Raw genomic sequence first — 27,919 nt, 5'->3', positions numbered from 1 at the left:
TCGCTCCAGAGGAAACAAAACCTCATTGTTTCCCTCAGGTTTGGCTCACCAGGTGCAGAATGTGGGGCCATTTGTGCTGAGGAGGTGGCACTTACTTTGCCTCCAGCGCCAGGGCGATGATGCCCGCGACCATGGGGGCGGACACGGAGGTGCCGGTGTGGCCGTCGGTGCAGCGGTGCCGCAGGTCCGTGGTGACCTGTGGAGAGAGGAGCTGCAGCCCCCAGAATGCTCCCAGCATGGCACCACCCCATCCAGCACCCCACATTTGCTGCCACAGAGGAGATGAGCCTGCTGGTACCCAACCCCTGGCACAACTCCAAAGGCATTGGGGGGCACAGAGCCCCAAAAATGGGCTGCAGGCACATTTGGTGCAACTCTGTACTTACATTTCCCTCTGCTCAAAGGGGCAAAAACCATCTGAGAGGGGAAAAAATTCTGGGCCATATTAAACACCTTCCTTAAAGCCTCCAGCTCCTGCTCTTCCACAAGAATTGCCATTGGTATAGGGAAAATAAAAGCCATTTCCAGCTTTTTTGTTTTAAGACAGAGCATGATGTTTGGCTACCAAAACTTTTGGAGAGGAGATAGGCAGCCAAGAGATGCTTTATCTCATTTTAAAAGGCTCCTAAGTTTTGGGTTAATCTGGTGATTTCTGGATGGGAAGCTGGTTTGGGTTTTTGCCCAACAGTGCTCCAGTAGCACTGGACTGTGGCTGGCCTCAGCCATGCAAACACTCCTGGAGTGCCATGAAAATAGCACTTGCATTATCTTTTCTGGATGGAAATTCATCTTTTGGGGGCCAAAAAAAAATCACTCCTCAATAGAAAAAAAAAAATTATTTACTTGTTAAAAAAATCAAACCTACACAATTTTTGGTCAGAAGACCACACTTGGGTGGCAAACTCCCTCCCCAGGCTGGGTAAGATGTTGTGTTGGTGGAAGATGTTTCACTTCCCAAGGTTGAAATGATGCACAGGGATGCACAATCAGCCATGGTGTGACCAGGCCATAGCAGCTTTTGGGACAGGGCAAATATAGTCTTGGTGGCAGGGAAAACTGCACTTTCAGGCAGTTCCTTGGCTCCAGAAAGTCTCAGCTCCTAGTTTGGGGAGGCTACACCCCAGTTAAATGCCTCCATCCTCCCTCTTTTTTCTCTTTCAGACTAAAAAATCATCAAAATTAACTTTTTTTAAAAAAAACAAGATAGAGTGAGCAAGTCCTTTGGAGAACAGGTAAATATTTACATGGGTGTTTTTGCAAACCTCCAGCCCTTTCACCCATTTACCAGGGAAAACACGACATCCCTGAGCAAAAACCAGAGCAACAAAAACCCACTGCAGAGCTAAGAACAAAGCCTAGCTCTTCCAGCTGAGCCATCACTCAGCCCAGCCATACAGAAAACACCCAGGGGATGCTGCCCCACTTGATGCTGGGGTAAAACTCACAATTTTCCTCTCATAAAAGGCGCCGCTGCTGTAGGTGGTGGCGAGGGTGGAGGCACATTCCTCCAGGTACCAGGGCTTGTAGCCATTCTCAGTGGTGCTGCTGATGGAGATGGTGTAGATGCTGTTGGTGTAGCCATCACAGGAGCAGTAGTCGCCCTCTCTGCCGCCGTTCCCCGACGCCCAGACGAAAATGGAGCCCAGTCCCCTGCGACCCTGCAGGCACAGAGGGGAGGGAGGGTTACAGGAGGGGCTTGCCCAGGAGGAGAGGCCGTCTTGGCATGGGGGGGAGGGATAAGTCTGAGTTTTGGGGCTTTGGTTAGGATGGAAGGGTGGGTCCCACCCTGCCCAGCACTCAGCCCCCTGTATCAGTCCCCACACATCCCTTGGCTCAGCCAATCTCAGTTTACAGACATTGATTCCCCAAAAGGATGGGAGAGCCTCCAGCAACAGGATTTTAGCATTTCCCATGGGTAAAAATATTTTAGGTATTTAAAGTCCCTGGACCAGGTGCTGACACACAGCATGGTGCTTTTAGGGATGGCCTTGCAGGAGGAACTGGCAGGGAACCCCCAAACCCCAAATCTCCCAAGCCCACAAAACCCCTCATGAACCACCCAAACCACCACAAATCTTCTCCCAGCCTATCCTTTAGGTTTCTTTTGCTTGCCTTTTATTTTTCAAATCCCACCCTTTTCTTCCCTCCCCGACACTTGGCTGGAACATCTGATGGAGCCATCCCCACTGTGTACAGCTGTGAGACCCCACTGGGAATTGGGGGGTGGGAGGGGTGTACCTGATGCCCAGACCACCCTGGAGCCAGGGGAAAGATCCCACCTGGCAGCAGCAGCCATGGTGCCAACGAGGGGTCCCTAAAGGAGCCAACACCACGGGAATGAGCCCCATTCACCCCTCCACCCAACCCACTGCTGGGACACCCAGCAATAACCCAGCCCTGCTGGGGTTCACAGGCAAGGTGCAGACTTCCCAAAAAGGAGGATTTTTGGTGATGCAAAAGGGTTAGGGGCAGGAAATGAAGTGGCTGGTTCTCTTCCCAGCCCTGTGAGGCAGGGCTCTCCGGGGAGGATGGAGAGCTGTGGGCTCAGCACAGCAGCCCCATCCTCCCCAGGCTGCTCCTGCCACCGAGAGGTTTCGGCGCTCGCCTGGGCAGATCTGCTGTTTACCTCCCTCCCACTGCTCTGTGGCAGCTTCCTCCACAAAAAATAATAGTAACAATAATAATAATAATAAAATGAAATGGCTTTGCTCTGGAGGAATTCACCGGGATTTATTGTGGGCTTTAGGCGCCGGGGGGAGCAGGATGGTTTATTACCTGTCTCACCCCCCTCCTGGGGCAGAGGCTCTCTGAGCTGACCCTGCCTCTGGATACACAGTCTAAGTCAGGCTCTTTCCTTACTTTATGAAAGTTTTCATTATCTGGGCTGCCTCCCAGCCAAACTGGGTGGGTATTTCCCTAGCTAAGATTAATAGAGCTGTCTGGAGCTCTGCAAGAAAAAGTGCAATTGCCAAGGGAATTACTGCCCTGCTCCACGTCACGGAGAGCTTGCCAGCCCACCAAGCCTGCTGCTGGCATCTCCCATCCCACTTTCCAGGGTTTCCTGGATCTCCAAGGAGGCAGCATCCCAGCCCACACGCTCGGCGCAGACAGTGACCGTCCAGCTCACCCACACCAAAGTCCAAACACCTCCAAGGATGGGTCCCACTGTGTGCAACCCAAGCTTTCCCAAATCACTAATCAGAGGAATAAAACCAGACACAATTGGCCAAGCATCTGGAGATGCAGCAGTGATTTTGATTGGGATCAGAAGACTGGGAGCCCAGATCTCCCTTTCATCCCTCACCCCAAGTGTTGCACCCACAGGAGCCAAGACAGGCTCAGACCCTGCCCCAAACCCACATCCCCACGATGCCCAGGCAAGGCTGCACTGGGGGAAGGAGGGTTTGAAGACAGCACAGTCAAATGAGGACATGAACAGGCACATGAATGACACTACAACAATGCACAGCTAACACCTGACAGCCTTTCCTAGCAGAGCAAGAGCTCACCACATATTGCAGCTCCCTTGCATTGGAAAAATCCATTCTTTCCATTTGCTCTCAAACAAGGAACAGTCAAGATTTCTATAAGCAGACCCCAAACATCCAGCTTCTTTATTTGCCATCCTCCTAAGCTAATGCAATGCCAGTGAGGGGCTCTTGGCTGCTGTAAAACCTGAATCTGGGCATCAATTAAACCAGGGAATCCCTCCCTGGCCAAGCTGGGGTTGATCCAGCTCACGCCAGCAGCTGATGGCTGGCTGTGGGATGCACAGCATCTCCTGCTTCCGCAGCACTGCGGGGCCTGGGTGTTTGCCCAACAGCACTCCATGAATGACCAGGATAAATATCTCCTCGTTAGCTTGGGAACTAATAAAGTGTGGCTGGAGGAACAAGAAACAAGATGATAAATTACCCCAGCGCAGTCCTATCGCTAATAGATAAAGGTTATTTTAATGTTTCCATTAAAAACTCAATTTTAAGGATTTATAACTCGGTTACAGCTGTTTGCTTGGGCTAAAGGTGGCCATTAACTATCTGCTTGCAGCTTTCCTCCTTATTTAAGGAGATGGAGTTGGCAATTATGAGCTGTGCGTGTGGGACAGTGGGTGCTGCAAACATGGGGTGGCAGTGGGGGGACCGAGGTGTCCCTGGGAGGCAAAACAAGCATCCTAAGGCAGTGGGGCTGTGCTAGGCAAGTACCCTGCTGCAGCCCATTTGCTCCTGCATGGAAAAATAAGTTCTAAAAAGCAGCTTGTTCCCCCGTATTTACACGGCGTGAACTCCCCGGCACTTCAATGGATTCCTCGGCAGGCTCACCACCCCAGCAGGAAATCAAGTAAACAGTGGGAAAAACACTCCACCCTATTTTTAGATAAGAGGCCGCCCCAACTCCTGGCACGCTGCAGGAAGAGGCAGCAGAGGAAGGAGTGGTGGCAGAGGTTGAAGTGGGGGCTTCACAGCCCAGCCTGGGGCTGCTGGCAACAGAACCCACCCCCAGACTCTCTGGAGCACCCAGGGAACAGCCACTGTGGAGCCCTGAGCCACTGCAACACCCACCCACAGAGCCCTCTGAGCTGCCAAAAAGGCCTTTTTCCCAATGCTTTGAGCCAATATTAGGCACTTTTTAAAAGTACCCAAGAAGTGAAGGGGCACAGGAAGGCCAAGGCATCCCCAGCAGGGATCGACACCTGTCAATCATATGCGATGTTGGCTGAATTTTCTTACTGGAGGATCTCAAGGGCAACAATTCATTGTCAGATCCTGTGGCAACACCCATGTCCCTCCCCAGCCATGACACAGCCACCTGTTCTGGGTGGAAAACCAGGGGAATGCTTAACCTGACAGAGGCCTCTGGGAGAGGATACCAGGAGCCCAAGGAGAGTGGAGGAGAGGGTTGGACATGCTGGAGTTTGGGATACTGCTGTTTCTATCCACACCAGCATCCAGGGGGACATTTTGGGGTGCAAAGTTACCCCCCCAAGAACCACTTTGGGTTTCTGATCCCGGGAGAGCTTTGGAGCACAACCTGGGGTCTCCCTGCTGTGCCGGGCTCTGCCCAGGGGTCCCACCCTCACCAGGCACCTCCCACCAGCACCGCCCTCGGCTGCCAAATCCACCAGGGCTCTTAGGGACAGCTGGGAAAAACCAGAGAGGATTGGCTGCCCCCACCCAGCCCTAGAGCTGGCTTCACCTCGGGGTTGAGCTGCCCATCCCCACAGACCTGGGCCGGCCCCGGCCCTTCCCACGGGACAGGAGGAGGAGGGCGAGCGCGTCTGGGCGCCGTGGGATCCACACCTTTTTAATGCCTTGCTCAAAAGCCTGTTTGGCCAATAGACCAGGTCCATCAACTGTCTTCCCATCATCATCTGGCCCCCAGCTCGCGCTGTAAATGTCAATGTAATCGGGTCTGATGCCAAGCGACTTCGCTTCAACAACATCTGTTACATCTCCATCTAACATACGAATGCCTAAAAGCACAAAAACATCAGACATTAGGGCTTCATGGCGTGGATGACAGTGTGAGGGTTGCAATCAAAGGGCTTTGTTAGCGGCGGCGGAAACCACACGGCTCAGGCGCGCCTGGAATAGCTTCAGCCCGTGGCCCTGCATGCCAACAAGCCTGGCAGCAGGATGCTGGGGAGCTCTGGGGGAGCTTTGCTGTGCTGCTGGCCTCGTGGCAAGTGATGGAGAAGGGGGTGTTAAAATTCACTTCCCCTCCGTTGGTGGGGAATGGGTGGTAGTAGTGGTACTGCACTCCCCAGCGACAAAATCCCCCCACTAAAATCCTTTTTTCTCCCCTTTTGATTTCTTAGTGAGCGTATTTATCCACCTGGAAGATTTTGGTGTTACCTGAACACTCATGCCCCCCAGCCTCATCAGGCACACTGGTGAGATGAAGCCTCTCCCCTCAAGTGGGGATGACTGTGACTGTCCCCAAACCCCATCACCACCCAACTGATGCTAGAGGTTCCCTGGAAAGGGAGAAGCCCCAGAAAAAAAACCCAGGCTGTGGCTTGTGTGGCTAAAATCAGAGCAAGGACCCCAACACATGGTGGAACAACAATGCCACTGGGATAAGTCTCACTTCCAGCTGGGAATGCCAGCAGGTACCAGCCAGGATGCTCCCAGGCAGAGCCAACCAGCCATGGTGGGATGGGCTGGGGGATTGCTTCACACCCCAGCCTCTGACTGCTGCAATATGGAAGCACAATCCCCTCTGCTCTCCATCACCCTTTCCCTGCTGGATTTCCTCTCCACACAGTGAATAGAGGGTGCCAAGCACCCTTACAGGCTGCCCAGAAACAGCCCTTGCAGGACAAGCGATGCTGGAAATTTCAGCATCGTATTTTGTCAGCCAGGGAGAGTCTGGTTTATAAAAACGCATTTCCCCTTCCACATGTATTTTGTCTTAAAGCAAACAAATGCAGGCAGATGTCATTCCAGCTGCAGCTGTGCTCTGGACACCAGTCAACTCAAATATCTCCTTCTGACGTTGTCCCCAGCCAGCCAAAACCAAGCTTAGAAATGTAAAATCAGGGAGCAGAGCTGTTCCCAAAAAATTCCTCTTTGTCAACAAGAAAACACAAGGAGAAGGGGCGAAAAGCCAAGGCCAGTGTCTGAGCTGCACACAGCAAGGAAAACCAGCTGAGGGATGGGTTTTGTGCTTGCTGTATGTGGCTGTTTTCATCAGCAAGCCCCAAATCAGCCTAAAGTCAACCCAAAGCCTGCCCAGAGACAGCCACCCACAATGAGGGACTCCCAGGTCAAATAATGGGGAGCAGGAGGGAGCAGGGGTGGGTGCTGCAAAATAAATGAGCTTTGTGTCACACAGGGAGCAGCACCAACCTCCAAAGCGAGCATCTGAGGAGAGGGAAGAAGAGGAGGAATGGCAGGAGCCCTTTCCTTGAGCAGTGATGTGTTTTGCCCAGGGCATATGAAAAGCAATGCAAGAGCACTGAAGAGCAGCCAGTAAAATTAGATGGGAGCTCTCCAAGTGTGACAAATAGGCTTCCCCAACAAGTTGTGCTCATTAATCGCTGCGTTATTTGTGTAATCCATCTAAAATCACTCTCACTGCAGCTATAGCGTATTTTCCTCCATGATCCCAAACTTGATACTGCTCAGACTCTATTTTTCCCCTTTGCTTGCTCCCATTGTGGGAAGCCCCCAGCCCCCAGCCCTCTGCCAGGTGCCTTGTCTCACTCAACACCTCCCCAGCACACCCCTGAGGCAAGGCACTCGTTAAAGGGAGCAAATTAAAATGAGACCCAGAGGTCGTCATAAAGTCAACAAGGAACGCTCGTCTCCACAGCTGCTGTAGAGGAAGGAGCATGAAGGGAATGGCCTGATCCTGCAGGATCCAATAAATCCCACCATGAGCTTTGCCTTGCTCTGTTGCTGCTGCTTGCTGTGTGCTTGGAGATGGGTTTTTAGAGGCAGGAAGCCTCTAAGAAGCAAGAAGCCATCACACATGTAGGGGGCACAGGAGATGGGATGGGATGATGTGCCCTTACAGCCCTACCATCCGCTCTTCACCCTCGCTGGGGTTATTTGTTCCTTCCCTCTGGGGATTTTCCAAGCAGAGACAACCACGGGAGGTACTTGGCCAAGAGCAAGATCCCTGTGGGCACTGCTCCCATGCAGACACAGCACTGACAAAAGCTATTTCCTGCACAGCCAGTATGAATAAACCAAAAGAAAGAATTAAACTCCGAATCCCTCAGTGGGCACTTGGGTCCATGCTGCTGACAGTCACTTCTCCCAGCACTGGGGTGGTAGGAGGGGCTATAGTAAAAGCCCCTCTCCTGTTCAACCATGCCAGGGATGGGACTGAAGGCGGAAAGAAGCCAGCTCCAGCCATTTGTCCCTTACATGGCTCCATCAGCCATGTGGGTGGACACCACACTTCCACACCTGATAAGACCCTCATCTTCCCAGGGTTGCCTGGGTTGGCCAAAACTGCCCCAGCTCAAACCAGCTTGGCCAATGTAAATGAACTCAGCAATTTTAATTAGCACTAGGATACAATTTGGTGATAAGAGATTGATTTGCTTTCCACACATGTTATTTGAGGGGTTTGTGCAAAACATCCCCCCATATGCATCTCTGCCCCCTACCTTCTTGGCATTTTCCCCCCTGAGGGTATTTTTGGGGTTCTCCCAGGCCCCCTGCTCTGAGCAACTCCTCAGCATCCCTTGACCCCACAAACGAATGACATCAGCTCTGAACCTCAGCCAGCCCCACTGACCATAACAAACACAGCCACCCCAAGGACAGACCCCACAAGAGCAGCTATGGACTTCTGGGGTGAAAACACCACATCCTCAATCCACATGCACCCTCACAGCAGCCCAAGCAGAAAGCTTCCACCCTAAATCCAAGGAGCCAGAGTGCCCTGCATGCCATACCCCCACCCCCATCCTCCCCCAACACCCCTGGGGCTCCCTGCAGCCAAGGCAGTGAGGAGGAGACTCCCGGGGAGCAGCACCCCACCTGTCCCCAGGAGCCTGCTGGCGTGGGCAGGGCAGGGGCCGAGGTGCAGCCTCACCTCCGATGCGGGCGTTGTAGGCGATGCCCACGATGCAGTAGGAGTTGTTGGCCGCCGCCGCCACCTCCCCCGCGCAGCGAGTGCCGTGCCTGCAGGAGAAACCCGTCAGCTGATGGACATGGCACAGGAGCCCTCCAGCCACTCCACAGCACCCAAAACTGGCCCCGAGGCTGGAGCAGAGAAGGAACTGTCCTTTCCCAAAACCCACACCAAGTGGGTAGAGAAAACTGATGCTGAAAGCAATTTGCTGTTTGTATTTGGCACCTAAATCCAATCTGCTGTTTGCATTTCACACCTTGATGCAACTTCCTCTTTGCAATTTGCACCTAAGTGCAATTTCCTCTTTGCATCTTGCTGCTCTTTGCATTCCTGTTTCCTTTCCACCTGTAACCATCACACTTTAACTGAAGCCCAAAAAATGCATCCAGGCTTGGCCATCTCAGTCACCCATCCTGACTCACGTGGTTCAATCCCCAGCCAGGGCAAGGAACCCCTCTGGTGCTGTATTGGGTGGCTGGAGGATTAATTAGCAATTAGTGTGGTTGGCACCAGCTGAATTTGCATTAAGCACAAGGACTCTCTGCAAAGCCTCCTCCACAGCACTGGGAATGGGGAAAGGGAGCTAGAACACACCCCAGAGGGGACACCCAGCCTCAGGGACACCCCCAGACCTTTGCTCCATTACAGTTATCATCACGTACTTGTTCTCATTGCTGGCATCGTAGCGTGGAGTTGGATCGTGGTCATTCCCATTAACATCATAGCTTGCAAGAGGGTCCTGAAAATATTAGATTCACCATTAGATTCAACTTACAAGGTGGTTGTGGTAGTCAGTAGCTGCAGTGATGGCCAGTGCAGGCAAGCAGGGTAGAAAATTACATTTTCCCCTTAGTTTCTGACTGTTTGCTCAAAATAAATAGTTTTAGGCTGCAATCCTGCGTGTTTCTCAGGGGAAATATCCTGCTACCTCAGGAACTGCTCGTCTGAACCCCAAATCCTGCTGGGTTCAGCAACCCCCTCCCTCCCACTGTGGCCATGTGGGGTTTCAGCTGGGCTGAATGGGTTCATGCAGGTTTTTGGCTCTGCCCTGGTGAGCAGAGGGAGGAGGCTGCTTCCCAGGCAGCTGCAAAGGGAGTTTCCCCCAAACCTCCTTATCTAAAAACCTCATTTCCTTCTTAAAAACATCTCAAGTTTGTTTTGTTTTGTTGTTATTTAAAAAAAAATAACTCTTTCCTCTAAATATGCCAATGCACAGACTTCAGCTGTGTTTACACACTGAAATTCTCCATAAATCACTTAATGGTGAGGATCAGCCCCAGTCCATCCCATCCATCCCCCAGCTCACATAGTTTTGCAGGAGGTCGGGGTGGTTCCTCTCGATGCCATCATCCAGGATGGTGACCACCACGTTCTTGCCTGTGTAGCCCCTCTGCCAGGCTGCCAGGATGTTCATCTCCGACCTGCACCGACTGTTTTTATCACCGCAGTGCTGCGGGGACAAACACAGCTGCAAAAGGGCTGCAACCCCATTCCAGCCCAACTAAGCAAACAGCCAGGCTGGGAGCCCATTTAATCAACCAGAAAATATATTTACAACCCACCCCCTGCCATATAACTTGCAGATTTGTTATAACTTTGCTCCACAGATCAAACACATCCAGCAGCAGTTAATCCAGGCAATGCTATCTCCCTATTATTCTTTTCCTCTTCCATTTCAAGTACTATGGGCTCTTGGGTTTTGAAGTGCTCGCTTCCTTTCCACCCTTAATTTTCAATGAATTTCCCTGTCAAATACAGATCGATGAAGCAGGCAGGAGAAAAATTATATTACAAATAGATGGCTGCAGCTGGGATGGGTAAAATACAGCAATGCTGCTCCCAAGCCTTTGCTGTGCAGACCATGATGAGGGGCTGCTAACAAGGGTGAAACACTTCAAACCAAACTCTCAGGGGTATTAATTCACAGCTTTAAAATCCTGCTGCCAAGCACATTTGATGCTATTATTTCATTACTGGCTGAGCTGAGCAAAGACTGATGATGCATTTGGTAAGAAATAAATGAACCCCCCTCATAAAGCAGTGACAGGGAGATACCCACCAGGTACCACATGTTGGGCCACACTGGGTCGTTGAAGGGCAGGGCATGTGGCTCCCCTCGGACCTGCCTCTTCACCCTCCTCTTCACCTCCTGCTGCTGCAGCCAGTCCACCTGCAAGCAGAGACCTGGGTCAGCATCACCCACGGGCACTGAGCCTGGCACTGCCCACTGAATGGGCTGTGGGATGCAGGAGCAATGCCAGCCTCAGCCTGAACCATCCCAGCATCACCCCATGCTCCGGCAAATCCCCATCTCCACAGCCAGAGCTGCCGTGGAGACAGCAGCTCTGTTTGGAAGGAGACAGGATGGATGGACAGACAGCCAGGGTGAGCTCAGCTCCTTGTGCTGCCTGAGCCAGCCCAGATTCCTCTCCCAGTGCAGCAAAGCCCTGAGCACACAAGCGTCGCCTGCGAGCGCGTGCCTGAGCCCCCCGGCTGAGCCAAGCACAGAAGCACGCGCTGCAGTCCCACTGCAGACACACCACATACTTCAGTGCTTAGTCAAAGTTTTGGAGAAGACTCAGGTGCTTGGCTTAGTTTTTGGGCTGATCCTTCCTGTGGGCTGGGAGGCAGCAGCTCAGCCCTGGGGCTGTTCCACCTGGCTCCGGGGCTGCTCATCCTTTGAGCTCCTTCCTCCTGACAAAATTATAAAAACTGGGGGCTTTACCCAAGCACAACACGCATTTCCCAGAAATATGGGATGGCCACACACGGCTGTGGCAGATCCCAGGGGACAGGGCCAGCTCCACACAAGTATTTTTGGCAGCTGCTGTGTGCGAGGTGGCCTTGGAGCCGACCACTCTGACATTTGTTTGCTCTCCAGCGGGGCATGACACGCAGAGAGATCAAACGGGAAATGATCTGGAAAAGACCATGATTGGGAAATGCTGCTGTTTGCCCACGGTGCTGTGGCAGGAGCTGCCTAAGGTGCTGCTTTGGAAGCAGTCACATCCCATCTCTACTAAGCATTAACCACCCCCAGACCCTTTATTGCCACACAAAGGGCTTTCCTGCCTTCAGCATGGATGAGAAGCACAAGTTTAGCAAAAAAAAAAAAGTAATTTATAGACCAAATCTTTACAGATGTTCATGCTGGGGACGAAAGGAGACACCAGCCAATGAACTGTGAGGGCTGTGTGGCACATCCCTCCTTGCTGGACACTTTTTTTCCTGATGGCTCTGGGTCTTTTGGGAGCTGCTCATTTGGATGTCTCTATTGTTGTGACTAAGGTTTTGTAACAAAAGGAATAAAAATACCGAGTGCAACTTTTGTTGAGCTCATTTATGTAAAACTGTCAGCTGAACTGAGCTCTTGCACAGTTTATTGCTTTGTGCCTCGGATGGAGGTGGATGTCAGAAACCCGACAGCTTCCAGCCTAGAGCTTGCGTTTTAAACACATATATTATAAAGAAAAAAAAACACTGTTGAAAGGGGGGAAAAAATTGTATTTCATAGAAAAATGATTTTCCACGCTGCCTTGGCTGCCGAGAGTGCACTGCTTTGCTTACACAGTGATGGATTTAAACACTGGAAGCAAAAATATAACTTCACAGTCTAGTTAAAAAAAAATAAAAATACACTAAATAGAGGTTATGGCCCAAATAACAGGCTTTTTTCCTTAAAGCACCATTCCCTGGCAGCATTTCCATGAATCTCACTGCCCAAGCCACAGCTACCACCTTCCCCTGCTGCTTTGCAGGATGCAGGAATGATGGTAAGGTGTGGGATTTTGGGGGGTTTTGCCAGGAGCTGCCTCACGGGGATGTCTTCATCTCAAACAGGCTCCTGATCGACCCCAGTGCTGCCAGCCAGGAGTCAATGGAGACACTGTGCATGGACACAGAGAAATCAGCAGTTTGAGGACATTGATTTCAAGGAAGAGTTGATAAATCAATGTGGCTGGCATGGGAAATGGGTAAGCAGGAAGGAGTCTGGGGCATCCCTGCAACAGCTCCTGCAACTCATGAAACTCAGATCAACTTCCATTGCTGATCCAAGGTGGGGGAAAAGCTTCTTGGAAATGTGGGGGGGGGGGGGGGGGGGGGAAGGAAAATAAAGGCTTTTTACTAGAAATGGCCCAAACTGTTACAGTCCTGAAACCCAGCATCCCTGCTCTACCCCTGCAAACAATCATTGCAGAATCACAAACTGGTTTGGGTTGGGGTGACCTTAAAGCTCATCTCATTCCAAATCTTCTGCTATGGACAGGGACACCTTCCACCAGACCAGGTTGCTCCGAGCCCCGTCCAACCTGGCCTTGAAAACTTTTAGGGATGGGGCAGCCACAGCTTCTCTGGGTAATCTGTGCCAGGGCCTCACAACCTCTGCAGCCAAGAGTACCTCATCTTACCCTGCCATCTGTCAGTGTGATGTTCTCCCTACACTCCAGGCCTTCATCCCAAGTCACTCTCCAGCTCTCTTGGAGCTCCTTTAAGTACTGGCAGTAATTAGCAATAAGGAAGTGACTGTGAGTGGCACCAAAGGACCCCATGAGGAAGCAGCCCCAAGCTGGACCCTTCACCCTTGCTGGAAACAGAGCAGGAGCTTTTTATGTTTCCCCATCACTTTGATATTTCAGTGGATGAGGCCCAGATCTGGCCAGCCTGGGAGGCTCCACCAAACACAATAACCAGCACATGTGAGGGTGCAATTCCCTTTGCAGCTCCAAAAAAGTGATACTGACTTATCCCAGTGGATGTGCAGGAGTTAAAGTGCAGATCCACAATAAAGAAGACTGTTCTAGCACATGATTGCCATAAAGCACAGAAAATAATTCAGATGGGGTTGATTTTGTCATGGTCCCTGTCCCCTGGCCAGAGGCACAGGGACAAAGGCCATGGCATCCTCTGATGAGGATTAAGAGACTGGAGCAGTGAGGGTGGAGGCTCAAGCCCTGCATGGACCAACACGAGCCTTCCAGTGAGCAAGGAAAGCTTATGGCACCAAGAGCTGCAAGTGGAGCCCTGAGAGGGGAGGCATAGCATGGTGTGACCCCACTCTGCATCCCACTGTCCCTCCCCAGCTCCCACCACCATGACCTGTCCCTGAAACTGCTGGATCTGCTGCATCCTTCCCCCCTTTCCATCACCTGCCCCATCTCTAGGCTCCTATCAGCCCCAGAGGGGCAGTCAGCTGCAGGGTCTCTGGGGGCAGCAGGGCAGCTCAGCACAGCGTGGTCACACAAGGATTAGGACCCCAGCTGCTTCCCCCTGTGTCCTGGAGTCTCCCCTTTCCCAGACTTCTCCTGAGGGTGGAGAGCTTGGCCGTGGTCCTCCTGCCCAGCTCATGTCACTGACCCCCACAGGAAACAAATAACAGCACTGGAAACAATAGCCCCCAGAAGGCATGAACCACCCAACATCTGCAAACAACTGGATTGGCTGGCTCCTCGGGATTTCTGCAAGATTTGTTTCCATCTTCCCTATTCGAGCTCCTGTCCTCTTGCCTCGAGGTGATGTTTTCCTGCACGCATGCTAAGCTGGTGCCATCCAAATGCATCACTTAAACGATTTGTAAATGTGCATGGGAGAGGGGGAGACAAGACATGCCAAGAGTCTGAAACTGATTTTTTGAACTGATAAGGAAGGATTAAGAGAACAGGAGTTAATTGTTCCAGCTTGGAGCCCACAGAGCAAGGTAAGGTAAAGGTTAATATAACTAAAAGTCAATTGATTTAGTTTGCATTACAACCAGACTCATTTAAATGGGGGTATTTCAAATGCAGAGAATTTGCTGGGATGCCTATGCACCCCCCTGAGGGCAAACAGCTTTAATTAAAGCCCAGCACACTTCCAGGGCACTAGACTCCCCTTGCCGAGGCTTCCCCCGCTGGCAACGCAGCCACGCGTACGCCTTCTCCTCAAAAATGTGCTACAGACCTTGTCCAAATATTTAACAGCAAATCTCTCCAGAAAGCCTGGGGAGGGCAGGGCTGCTGTGTGTGTCTGGAGAGATGTGGATGGGATGTGTGGTGCAGAGTGGGTTGGAGATGTCTTGAGGAAGAGCATCCCAAGGATGGCCAGGCACCAGCAGCTTGCTGCAGCATGGATACCTTCACCAAAATGGCCTTTTCTGCTTTTATGTTCCCCTCTCCCAAAAAAACCCTTCCCTCCATTAACTCTTCCCCCGCTCTGCACAAGTCACATCTCACAGTGCTCAGGGGAAGCTGAGGGAGGAGAACAGCCAAAGGGGAGCCCCAACCCATCCCCACCACCCCAAACCCAGCTCACCCCAGTCCCTCCTTGCCTTCTTCCCCCCGCCCCATTGCTTTTGTCAATTCAGCTGTGCTGAAAATCCCTTTGGATACTTGCTCTAGGAAAAAAGCAATGCAGATCTATTGCCAAGGATTTCACACATAGCAACCATTGAGGCAGCAAGTGTTGTGGCAACTGGATCAACACCCTGAGCATGCAACAGCCTTTCTGTCCTGGAAAGCTTTTCCCTCTTTTCTTCCCCCCAGCTTTCAGGCAGATGTTAGTGTTTAGTCACTTTTACGTATTTTTCACCACCGCTCTCCGTACCCGTGTCTAATGAGTCACTCGTGTGCACTGGGCTGTGGCTCAAGGGTAACATGTCATCCTAGGATGCCCCAGCATCTTGCCCAAGATCAAGCCAAGAGCCTTCTACAGGGACAGGTGGGGACCCCATCCCATCCCACCCCCGTGCAGAGGCTGGGGGACACAGGGTGCCAGCTCCTACCTTGGGGTCCATGCGGAGGAAGTTGTGCGGCCCCCGGCTGCTCAGCGTGGAGCGCTTAAATGTCTTGCTGTGGTGAAAGTGGTAGTAATCTTCCAAGCTTCCAATCTGCAAAATGAAGAGGTTGTTTGGGTTGGTTATTTTTTTTTTAAATTTGTTTTCCTGTGGCTTCCCCCCCACACACCATTTGCCCTGCACCCCAAATCCCTGACTCCCACAGAGCTCCTGGGGCTCAGGAGGATGCAGGATGCTGGCACGAGCCCTGGTGCCACCGCTGTGACAAACAGCTTTGGTGGTCGGACACTGCACAGGCACAACAGAGCCCGGAAAACATTTTTATGAATTTTCACCCATTAAATGCATCTTTGAAAACTGCCTTTCATCAGCTCCCAAGCAGAAATAATGAGCTAAAAATGAGCTCAGCAGCTGTGGTGCAGCCATGGGAGCTGTGCCTCATCCTCCTGCCTTCTCCGCCCGACGCTGCGGCTTTGCCCCGGCTGCACGTGAGGAGAGGTGATGTGATCCCTGCTCACCCTGGGATGCTCCTGGGATATAGGTGTGGGATATAAGTGTGCATAGCCTGGAGTGAGGGATGGCAGCATCTGCAGGAAAATACAGTGCCAGCCACACCAACCTGCCAAGCCCCGGGGTAGCTGCGCTGCCTCTGGCCCTCTCATCCTGGCATCTGGAGACACCACAACTCCTCTTCTTTCATCCCAAGAGCACGGCTAAAGTCCTGGGGCTATGCAATGAATCGAGGGATCTCAGCCAGCCACCGCATGTGAAACATCCCACGGGGATTCACAGCCAGAGGGACGGGAATGACCCAAAAGCTGCGCTCACTGGTATGTGGCTCCCAGATCACATAATTTGGGTACAAATTGGGACTGCTATAAATTCACTTCTGGCAGAGTTTGGTTTTCTTTTTTCCTCCCCCCGCCAAAAAACACCACATTCCATGTCAGGAGCTGGATGTTGGGAGCCAATGACATTCCCTGTGTCTGGCTCACAGGGCCAGAAAGGGCCATCCTACAAGCACCCATCTGCAACCCACAAGGCAACATCTTTAAGGCCATGTGTGACCCAGGGGCCAGGGTGACATTCCTGAGGTCAGACCAGGGCTGGCTGCAATGGAACAGCAGGGAACAAACAGGTTTGTCTGGATCAGATGCTAAAGCAGATGACAACTGCTTACATCTTTATCACACTTGATACCTTGAGGTCTGCCAGTGTCTCTTACGAGCATTAAATATTTAATTAGTCTTGCTCTGCCTTTTATGCCAGGATGTCATTTCACCAACTTTACTGCTGTTAGTGTGATTTTTATAATTTATTTCCACTCAAATTCATTTAAACCCTCTCTCCTCCCCTTCACATTACAGCATAGCTGGGCATTTTCTTTAACATCTGCATAAGGAGGTTGCTCATTGCAATCTGCATTTGCCTTTTAAAGCCATTCTTCAAAACCATTTGCACTTAAAAAAGAGAAGGAACATGCTTCAACCTCTCCATATTTTAGGGAAACCTTCACAAGACCCTTCCTCTTGCTCACTCTGCCTGGAAATCAGAGTACAGGGCTTACCATAAAATCCTGCAATGGTTTGGGTTGGAAGGCATCCTAAAGACATCCAGTTCCAGCCTCCTGCCATGGGCAAGGCCACCTTCCACTAGAGCAGCTTGCTCCAAGCTTCATCCAGCCTGGCCTGAAATAGGGATGGGGCATCTACAGCTTCTCTGGGCAACCTGTGCCAGTGCCTCACCATGCCCACAGTAAACAATTCCTTTCTAAGTAAAGAATTTCTTCCTTCCTTTTCACAAATAAATGCAAAATTACCATGCAATGCAAAGCAGCAAGAGCACAGAGAAGGTAATGACCTCATCCCAAGCTCTGGGGATACATAGCCAGAGCAGCAGGCAAAGAACTCTGTGCCCCACTTCTTTATCCTCCTGGGATTTACGGGCAGAAGAATAAGAAAAACCTTCCCATGCTGGGAATACCTTCAAAGCCTGAGCAGAGGTTGGCCCCAGTGGACCAACCTGGTGTACTTCCAAATGTCTTGTTTCACCTAAGATATTCTAAAGAGGAAAAACTTGTAAATGTCATTTTTATCTTAAATGAAAAAGGATTTATTGTCCTCCTTATGGTCAGTCAGCAATGCAACCTCATCTCACCCAAACCATTTAATCTGTGCAAAGTACAGCTACTGGTGCCTTTCAGAAGGGTGGATCCAACTGGGAAGGCAGTGAGCACTCCCCTCCTAGGGACACCACCCATTCCCATCAGGAGCAAGGGGTCCAGTCGCTGAGCTCCTGCCTTCAGGAATGCAATTCTCAAATGATCACGGATGTGTTCAACTCATTAAGGATCGAGCCAAGAGCTGAGAGATTCCAGGAATCTCAAAGCTCCACATACAGCCCAAAATTAATCCCACCCCTCTCCTGCACTGCAGGTGAGACCACTGAGGATGTGCCAGCCCTTCCAGAACAGAGTGTCGGACACCACGCAGGGGAAAACTCACATAAACCCTGCAAGCAGGACAGGAAGGGGCTCAGCATCACTGGCCCCGCGCGGTCCCCGCTCGCCCTCGGCCAGGGCCTGTCCCGGCTCGCCCCGGCACGGCCGGGGAACAAAGCCCGGCGGGAGGAACGAGCAGGCGAGCAATGAGCAGCCGTTCCAGGGTGTAAAAGCCGTTCCTTTTGTTTAGTTGTTTGCTTCACTCAAATAGAAGTTGACGCAAGTGATTCCCCAAGGGAAATGTCACTCTGCCATGACCCAGAAGGGTTTAGAGTGTCCTGGCACTTGGTTTGGGCACGGGAAAATGCGTGGAGAGCTCTGAGCTGCGTGTGCCAGCCCCAGCAGTGCCTTTCCCAGGCATGTCGGGAGCCTCCGGGATTGCATCGCACAGGAAAGAGGCCACCAGGCACCAAGGCAGGGCTGAGCCTCCTTGCTCCAGCTGGGGCTTCCAGCGACCATCACCTCTCCTCCTCCTTCACCACTTTGGACTCCACTCAAACATCTTCCCAGGGTGATAACATCCTTGGCAGAGCTTTCCAGCAGGTTTTGTCCAAAATCAGGCCCCTCAGGAGGGCACATCTCACTGGGGACAGTGCCATCACCAACAGCTCCACAAGTTGATGATGCAGGAGGAGAAGAGGGAGACACTCAGGTCCCCACGAGGCTCAACGCACTGTGAACCTTGAGCACAACACTGCAAATGTCACACATGACGTGCAGGGAAAGCAGTTCCTCAAGGCTTTGGGAAAAAGCCCAAAACCCAGTGGGAAAAGCTTGGAGAGATAGAGAGGCAGGGTGTTGAGTGCAGCTGGGGAAGTCCCAGCAGGGGCATGAGCTCCCAGTATGAGCTCCCAGTATCCAGGGGAAAGGCAGGAGCCAGGAATACCCTGATGCAACCACAGAAATATTTCCCTTGCTCTCCAGCCTGCATTGGGCTGCCCAGGGGAAAGGACTCAGGAGGGAAGGATGGATGCTCCAGTGGAGCCACATTGTGCCCATGGGCCAAATGCCTCCAGCATCATGGGGATGAGCTCACAAAACCGGGATGCTGGGGAAGGAGGGAGGGGTGACAGATGCTCCAGCAGGGAAGGGACACAGCAAAACCCCAAACCAGGAGCTGACGTTAGGCTGATGCAACTTGGGAGAGTGGGAAGTTCAATCAAGATATTCTCTGGCTGAAGAGGGATAAACACTGAAAAGCCCTTTGGGTTGCACAACCACCTTCGCCCAGCCCTGTGATAGAGGCAATTGAACAATGCATGTGATTTTCTCCTTAGTGGGATGGGAGCTGAGCTCACAGGTAGGAGACTGAGGTGGGATGTGAGGGCTTATCCCCCACGAGATGTCAGACACGGGTGCAGGAGACAATGTGCCCAATTCAGCCTCCCCCCCAGAAAAATTGTTTATGCAGCACCCCATGACTTTAATTATAGTTAAAAGCAGGGTTGCGATATAAAGCAAGGTTATAATTTGTAGTCCGGGAGACACCTTGGACAGGAGGACAACCTGAAGTGTCACCCAGCCAAAAAAGCGCAGGGCAGCGCCATGGCAATAAACTCTAGAACAAACTCCGAGGACTTGCATCTGGGGTTGCAGAGGGTGAAGAAATTGAGAGGGAAACTAGCTGCTGTGCGGAAAATCGCTTTAAAGACACCAGTGTTCTGCGGGGGTTTGAAAGCAAAAGTTCTCTGTGTTCCAAAATCTCCGATAAACCCGGGCCAGAGAGTCCAAAGTTTGTTAAACCCAACTTTCCGGGATGGGAGGAACTTGTGCAACCCCCCAGCGGTGCGGGGCGAGGGCACCCCGAGGAGGGGCATCCACCCGGGGGGAGCCGCCCCCGGACCAGAGCGCTCCGACAGCATCCCCGCATCGTCCCCATTCTCATCCCCACCGCTCCGGGGGCTCATCTCCCGCTCCTGGGACCCCCGGCACCGCCTCGCTCCCGGGACAGCGGGCAGCTCGGCGAGACCCTCGCCAGAGGGGAGATCTCGGGGTCCATCCCCCGCTCCTGGGATCCTGCCCCGGTCCCGACAGTGCCGGCAGTTCCGCGGAACCCCTGCCGCCTTCCCAGCGTCGGGACCATCGGCAGCTTCCCGGTACCGGGAGTCCCAGCGCGAGACCCGGGCAGCTCCCGGCGCCGAGCTCCCCGCTCCGGGGATCTGCCGCAGCTCCCAGTGCCGGAATCCCGGCAGTTTCCCGAGACCGCTCCGCCTTTCCGATCCCGGGACCCCCGGTAGCTTCCCGGAACGCTCGGCTCCTCTCCGGCTGCGGGATCCCCGGTGAGACTCCCGGCAGCTCCCCGGTGCACCCGCCGGTGCCCCCAGCCCCGCATCCCCCGGTCGGTGCCGCAGCACCTGCCCGCTCCCGAGCCCCCGCCACCCCTTACCTGCCCCAGGCTGATGTACCCGTAGGCGGCGGCCAGGCGGGCGGCCTCGGCGGGGCCCCCCCGCACCCGCACGGCCCAGTGGTTGGTGTAGACGGTGCGGGCGGGCTCGGCGGCGGCCCCGCGCCCGGGCAGCGCCAGCGGCAGCGCCAGGGCCAGCAGGCAGAGGCGGGCGGGCGGCGGGGCGGCCGCGCTCCCCGCGCCGGGGCCGGCGGCGGGCATGGTGCGGGGCCGGGCCGGGCTGGGCGGAGCGGGGCGCTGCGCCTTTTAACCGGCCCCGCAGCCCGCGGGGGCGGGGGGATGCTCGGGGGGGGCGGGGAGGGCCCGGGAGAGCGGGCGGACGGGGCGGCCCCGGCGCTGCCCCCCCGCGTCCCTCCGCCTGCCGCCGGGCAGCCCCGCTCCGTGCCCGCCGCTGCTCCCCGGAACCCCCCCGCACTCCTCTGCAGCCCCCTGCCCGGCTCCGGGCAGCTCCCCGGACCTCTCCGTGCAGGGCTGTGTCCCTTCCCCGCGCGTGTCCGGACAACCCCCTGTGCCCCTTGGCATCCCCCCTGCGCGTCCTGGCGCTGGTCCCCGGACAGACCCCTTGATTTCCCCGTGTGCCGCGGTGCTGCTCCGCGGAACCCCCCTGCCTCCTCCTGCATGTGTCCGTACAGTCCCCGATACCCGCCGCATCCTCCCCTACGCGCCCCGGTGCTGCTCCGTCAACAACCACCTGGATCCCCCCGCATCCGCCCGCATCCCTCTGCATGCCCCGGCACTGCCCTCCGGGTTTCCTCCTGCCCCCCACTTCATCCTCCTTTGTGCTCCCGATTCCCCGGGGCACCTCCCCTCCTTCCCCGTAGGCAGCCCCCATGCATCATCCCAGCTCTGCTCCTCAGGTAACCCATGGCACCCTTCAGAGAGAGCCCCCGCATCGCCCCCGCATCCCCCTGCATGCCCTGGCACTGCATCTTCTTTTGTGCATCTGCATTCCCCCGGGCAGCCCTCCATGCATCCTCCCAGATCGGCTCTCCAGGTATCCCCTGAACCCCGCAGAGAGACTCCCCACATTCCCCCTGCATTCCCTCAGCCAGCCCACCATGTATTCCCTGGTTCCACTTCCCACGTAGCCCCTGCATCCCCCTGGGCAGCCAATCTGAGTCCCCCACCTCCTCTGTCTGCCTGGAATGCGTTGGCACTGCCCACATCTCCCCCACCCCGTTCCCCCTGCATCTGTCCAGGCATATCCCTCACCGCTCTGTACTACCCTCACAAGCACATCCCACTGCACCTCCCCCTGCACCCGTCCAGCACTGCCCCCACCCCCCACATTCCTTGGGCATCTCCCCTCCACCCCAGCACCCCCGTGCACCCCCCAGGCGAACCCCAGTCAGCTCCTCGTGCGCTTGGGAAAGGCCAGGAGGAACTGGCTGCTGGGGAGGGTTTTGGGACAGGACTCTGGGGATAAACCTAACCGTGGACACCCGAGGGGAACCACCATGAGCCACGGCTGGGGCAGACAGGCTGGAGTGCTGACTCTGCCTCCTACGGATGCCATTCAGGGAACAGCAGAGACCTCGTGGGATGTTAGAAACTGGGCTTTGTTTGGAGAAGGTGGTGCACACAAAGGCTGGGCTGAGGAGCAGGCCAGGGATGCTCTGCTCCACGACCCTCCCTGCCAGTGAGGGCCAAGGCCAGCATGGAGCTGATGACTGCCCAAAATGAAAGGATGTTTCAATGGCATTGCATTCACTCACATCACAAGAGAGCTTCACCTGAATCATACCCGGGGCTCCCAGGGCACTGAGCAGCTGCATCCACAGGCTCCAGCTGGGATGGTCTCAGCATGGCTGTGAGTCCCAGAGTGGGTGTCATCTGTTTTCCAGACCCTGACCAGTTTCGACTGGTATTTGGGGCACAAGCCCCACACCCCATCCGTCTGAATGCAAACATCTTCCTGATCCCAAATAAATTTGCAAAACCCACCTGGGTGTGGGAGGGCAAGGGGGTGTCCAAAGAGCAATGAGTACAACTCACCACTGGAGCTGGAGGGGAAAATCACAGACTGGTGCCACCCACTTGTACCAGCCCTGTCACTGGGCAGGTGAGCTAGTGACAGCCTAAGGAAATAGGGAAGTACTCCCAGCTCAGCCATGAGATTAATCCAAGGGAAATTTATAGAGAGCCTGTTCTATATGAGACAGGGCCAAAATCCTCTGGCAGCTCCTGCACTGGGCTGGCTTTGACCCATTTGCAGGCAGCAAATACATAGAGGGGGCAGATGGAGGTGAGTCCCTGTGTCACAGGCAGGCTTATCCCGGGAAATTACAAATATCAGCAAAATGGGAATTTGTAGGTTTCTGTGTGCAAAGTGTTGTGCTGGCATTGAGGACGTGACAATTTGCTGCCACGATTTGCAGGCACTAGGGAGTCTGGTGACTGTGCTCACCATCAGATGTTGCTCATGCAAATCATTGTGGGTTATCACTGCAGGGACACTGGAGCCTCCAGGGCTCATCACCCCACATGTCCTCACAGGGCTGCCCTGTAAGCACCCTGGGCAGAAATGATGGGTTGTGTGTGGCCATTCCTTCTGATTATGCAGTGAAGGATGGTTTCCATTAGCACCAGCACATTGCAAATCCAATCCTCACTTCCCTTCTGGTTTATGGGCTTTTCCTCAAGTTTCCCATTGACTAAGGTGTGTGAGATGGATGAGCAGGGCTGACGGGTGCTGGGTGTGCTACATGTGCAATGCACGTCCAGAGAGATGCAGCAGGGCAGAGCCAGAGGAGAGGTGGGAATAGATGAAAGACAGCCCTTTGGTTTCAAAACATCCACCTGGCTCTGCTGGGGAAGGTCTGAGGGATGTCGGCAGGGGATGCAAAGCAGGGGCAAAGTATCTCCACAGGGGGCAGAGAATGGCGAATGAGCTCTGGCAGCAGCAGGGAGGGTTTAGTTATGGCAGTGGGAAAAGCCTTCTGAAGCTTTTCAGAAGTGAGTGAAGATAGGAAAGGGGTTGCCTTTGTGGGGATATGTGTGCCAAACCTCACTGTGTTTGTATTAGATTATGAAAAATGGGCAAATCCCAAGAGAATCAGGCTGAACCCACGTCTGGGAGTGCTCTGCATCCCACTGCAATGCCATCAGTGATCATCATGGCCATTGAAACCTAGCTAGGAGCTACATCACAAACATTCCATCCCAAGGCCATTCACCACGACTCCTGATGTGTCTGCCTGGGGAATAGTTACTGGTACCAGTAAAACTCTGTGCCCTGCTGTGATCTGGGTGAAGACCTTTCCCAAACACTGACTGCAACATTGGGACCCAGGTTTTGGTGCTCCCTGCAGTGCTCCTAACCCGTCTCCCACTGACATGATTTTGAAATTCAGAGTGGCAGTTTTCCCAGATGAACCCATGGGATTTGCCAAGGGTGTCAGAAAAGACAGACTTTGGCTCCACATGCTTTGCAGTGAATGTAGACTAAAGCAGAGGCTCCAGTTAACTCTTTTCCTGGGATTATTTGAAAACCTGGAGAATTACAGCAAGCCACCGACAATACAATAAATTCTGTGAGCTGAGAGGTTAAACAAAAGCTGCTGCAAAGGAAGCATGGAAAGAAGCACTGCTGAACCAGTAACATTTAAACTCTCCTGAATAAAATTTGTAATAACCCTGGCATTTTATATCTGTCCATGAATTACAGTTAAAATCCCACCATGTCCCACGCACACTCATTGCTCCATACAGCAGTAAGATTACAGCAAAGAGCTGGACGAGCAGGGAAGAATGTAATTTAAATGCTGTTCCTTTGAAACCCAAGCCCTTCTTTTTAAGGCACGTTCAGAAAAGGAAAGTACAAATAACGAACCCAGAAGGTGCTATTTTTTCCAGGGGTGGGATGGCAGGGCTGGCACTGAGCTGCCTGCCCTGGGCAGCAGCACTATCGCCCTGTTCCTGCCTGTGGAGGAGGGACAGGACAGTGGGAGCTGTGCCTCTGCTCCAGTACAAGGAGTTAAGCAAACAAAAGCTGTTTTGCAAATACCCACGGCCCAGAGGTGTCCCTGGGATGCCAGGACAGGGAAGCCACTTGGCTTGGAGTCATCAGCCAGCCTTGCTGGCAGGAGCTGCCCAGCGAAACTCCACAGAGCCCTGGCCACAGGAGCTGGGGGTTTTATCCTGTGCGTGATGAGAGCCTGTCGACATGGAGATTACAGCACAAATCAGGCTAAAACCCATTTATCTGACCCAAGCAGAGCCCGTGTGCCGGGATGTGCAGAGGCGTGAGTGGGGCCATTGCTGTGCTGATGGCTGCGAACTCGTCCCGCAGCCGGAGAGCCCGACAAACCCCGGCCATGCAGCTGTGCACGGTGGGTAAAGCAGGGCATGCAGTAATTAAACCAGCACACCTGGAAATAGCTCTTTCTGTAGCTCCCAGGCTTAACCAAATGAATGAAATTTGCGCTGCCGTAATTAAAGCGATGCGGTTCAGGATCTTGTCTGCACCGGGGAGTTCCTGCAGCTTGACTCTTCACTCTCCGGTGACAGCCACGTGGAAGAACCCCCAGCTCCAGCCCCTGCACGGCTCGGCTCCAGTGCTGACTTCTCACCACCAGGGTGCCCATTAACACCAGCCCATTAACACCAGCTCATTAACACCAGCCTTCAAACCTGTCCGGCAGCACAATGCCTCCAGCGTCCTCCGGCAGCTGCCCCGGCTCACTCCAGCACAGCAGCGACGGCAAAGCACCGGGCTCTCGGCTGCAGTCCCTGCTCCCCTCCAGGGACGTGTAAATCTGCAGGACAAATCAGTATTCTTCCATTTTTACTATGTTAAACCACTACATATTTATATTCACTCATCTCAATCTCTTTTTTTTTTCCCTCTGCTTGCCTTTCAGGTGTTAAAATAACCCCAGACTCACTAGTCTGGGCCAGGTGGTTTTGGGGATATTAATGGTCAAATCCTGCACACAAGTGAGCTGCCACCAATAAGATTTGGAGCCTCCGTGCAGCTTCATCCCCACGGCTGATGTGTCACAGCAGCACTTGGGCTCTGGCAATGCCACCACTGCTGTCAGCGTGCAGCAGCCACCAGTTTTGCAGCTAGGAAAGCCCTGGGTGAATTCCCAGGAGATTCATGTTCACTGGAAAAATCCTGTCCCTGCCTTTTTCCTTCCCTTTCTAAATCTGGATTAAGCTTTCAGTCTGAAGAGGTGACATCAAATGTGATGGAGAGGGAGGAGGGGAGAACGTGGAGCAAGGCCCAAGGAGGTGTGGACAAGCAGCCCAGCCCTGGTCACAACACTGCAGGTACAGGGAAATTAATTTCCAAGTTCTCAAAACATCCATTTGATAAAGCTCTGATCCCTGGCAGCTCTCAGAGAAATGGGGGAAATTACAGGGGAAAAAGCACTCCTGCCAGGGTGGAAGAGCTCAGAACCACAGGGATCACCAAGGAGGATGTGCCAATGGTTTTCTGCCATCCAGCACCTCTTCCAAGCACTAAAGGCAGCAGCCAAAGGGATTTAAATTGGGGATTAGAGAGACTGCCTGACTGCAATGATACACTCGGGGTACAGGGAGCAGAGCATCCCCAGCACCAGAGGTTTTAGCTGTAATTAGACCAACATCTGTCCGGCAATGGCCGAGGCTTGCGCAGTCGCTGTGTTGCTCCAGGCTGGGCTGGAGATTTCCCACAGGCTCCTCCTGCTCTGCTTTTCTGCAATTTCACAGATATCAGAATTTTTTCCCCCCCCATCTGATGCATTCTTCCTCTCCAAAAAGATTAAATCTTGATTGTCAGGTACTGGTGTAGCAGGCAAGAAGATTTCCCTGCCTAGTCCAAATGTCATCCTAGTAAAAATGCTAGTAATAAAAAATAAAGGAGAAAGAGTCCATTATGGACTCAAGCCTGAAAAAATATCCAAAGGATGGATCCTGAAGTTTAGAAACAATTGAAGCTCAGTGGCCAAAGGGCACTCTGGGGACTGCTGGGCCTAGCACACACATTCACAGAGTGGGGAAATCAATCAAAGATGATTGACTGTGTGCTGGACTTGAACTAAAAGAAAACAAACCCAAGCCTTTTCATCCATCTCAAATAGGTTTGGGGTCTATTGTTATTTTGGAAATTAAGGCAAGGAAGGAAATGCTCAAGCAAGAGGTGGTAGAATAGGGAGATGCTACACCTGGAGAGGGTGCTGGGACAGGGAGGGGGCCACAGGGATGTGGCACTCATCACACATGTGAATAGGAATCCTTCCACCTCTCCTGGTTGTCCCCACCATCCCACTTCATCTGAGAGCACTGCACTGGGGAGAAGCATCAGAGTCAAGAGGGTGCTGGCAATAAACTGAGCCAAGCCAACCCCACCCCTGGAAGAGCAGGTCTGGGAAAAGCCGGTTACACCGGTGCCACGTGGGGTGCCTCGGTCACCGGGCAGGGGGAGGCTAGTTCAGCTTCCACCAAAGGAAGCATGGCTCTGATGGATCCAGGGCTGGACTTGGGATCAAAAGCTGGACTCCTAGAAGGGGCTGGGGAAGGGAAGCTTCTGTCCCTTCCAGGAAGGGACAGCTTCTGTCTGCTGTCTATGGTGGCTTTGTCAGATTAAACACAACTTTTCAATTTCACCCCCAGGGGTGCTGATATAGTATACCAAAGACTGGCTGTGACTAGCACAGGACAAGCCTCCCCACTGCATTTTAACTTCCCAGCAAACCCCACAGCACTGGAGCAAGCACCAGGGGCAGAAACACAAGAGGAGAGAGAGATGAGCCTGGGGGTGGAGAGATGCAAAGATCAAACCAGCAGGGATTTCAAAATAAAATCCAGCAGCCCAGGGAAAACACAGTGTATCCTTGCTGAGGCTATCATTTATGCCAATTAAGAAAAAAGAAAAAAAAAAAAAAAGAAAAAACAAACTGGCATGGCACGATGGAGAGCAGCATGGTATTTCCTGAAAAGGGTGTGGGGAGCATCCTTGGAAAGCCTACCCTGCACAATGTGCTTGCTGTTTTCAGAAAAATAAAGTTTACTGTGACCCACCTGTCCCTGAAAAGCAGCTATTTAGGGCTGGAACATGGTCAGCCCAGAGTCAGTGGCTGGGTCTGTCCTGACTGCCGAGCAGTTGGCACTTTTGCCAGGATTTGGGGTTTGGCATTTACCTGCAGCTTTTTCATTGCTACAAAATGTCTTAGAAAAAAATGCAGGATAGCTGCCCAAGCCCCAAATGCTCACAACTGAAGGTCTTTCCTCCACAGCCTTTGGCTGGCGGCCATTAACCCTCCTACCAGCCCCCAGAGCCATGACAGAACAGGACAGGAGGGGTTTTCTCCTTTGCCATCTTTAGATTTTGGGAGTATTTTGGCTCAGCTGGGAATCTGGGGGTTTGGAGCAGCAGCTTTGGGATTTGCCAGAGAGAGTTGTGGGAATGATGGGTGAGAGTAGCCCCCGAGGGACAGTGGAGGGGCTCTGTTGGCAAAGGACAGGAGGGCCCCCATTGGGAAAGGACAGTTTTTGGTAAAGGGAGTGTCCCATGGGTTTGTGTCCCTTCATCCCCTGGCAAGCCAGGACCAGGGTTCACTCCCCATCCCATTGGCAGAGCATGCTTGGAACTCACCAAGGGCATTATTGAAGATTTCAGCAGCACAGCAAAACTTGCCAAAGCTTAATCTTCCAGAGATCTTACCTTAAA

General features: G+C 53.1%; 1 protein-coding gene across 1 annotated transcript in view; it reads right to left on the bottom strand.

Annotated features, from left to right (window-relative positions):
* Positions 1-20,494, bottom strand: part of PCSK6 (proprotein convertase subtilisin/kexin type 6) — a 34,176-nt gene extending 13,682 nt beyond the window's left edge. The window contains exons 1-9 of the mRNA XM_079317523.1: positions 20,245-20,494; positions 15,347-15,451; positions 10,649-10,759; positions 9,896-10,039; positions 9,252-9,328; positions 8,551-8,639; positions 5,298-5,470; positions 1,446-1,658; positions 96-196 (exon numbers count right to left, since the gene is read on the bottom strand). Coding sequence (XP_079173649.1) covers positions 96-196; positions 1,446-1,658; positions 5,298-5,470; positions 8,551-8,639; positions 9,252-9,328; positions 9,896-10,039; positions 10,649-10,759; positions 15,347-15,451; positions 20,245-20,463 — 1,232 coding nt within the window. The 5' untranslated portion in view covers positions 20,464-20,494. The remainder of the gene's footprint in view (positions 1-95; positions 197-1,445; positions 1,659-5,297; positions 5,471-8,550; positions 8,640-9,251; positions 9,329-9,895; positions 10,040-10,648; positions 10,760-15,346; positions 15,452-20,244) is intronic.
* Positions 20,495-27,919: the final 7,425 nt, after the last annotated feature.

The sequence above is a fragment of the Erithacus rubecula genome (genome assembly GCF_903797595.1).
Source record: "Erithacus rubecula genome assembly, chromosome: 14".
Lineage (NCBI taxonomy): Eukaryota > Metazoa > Chordata > Aves > Passeriformes > Muscicapidae > Erithacus > Erithacus rubecula.
Note: the sequence above shows the minus strand (reverse complement) of the source record. Positions and strands in the feature narration are given on the sequence as shown.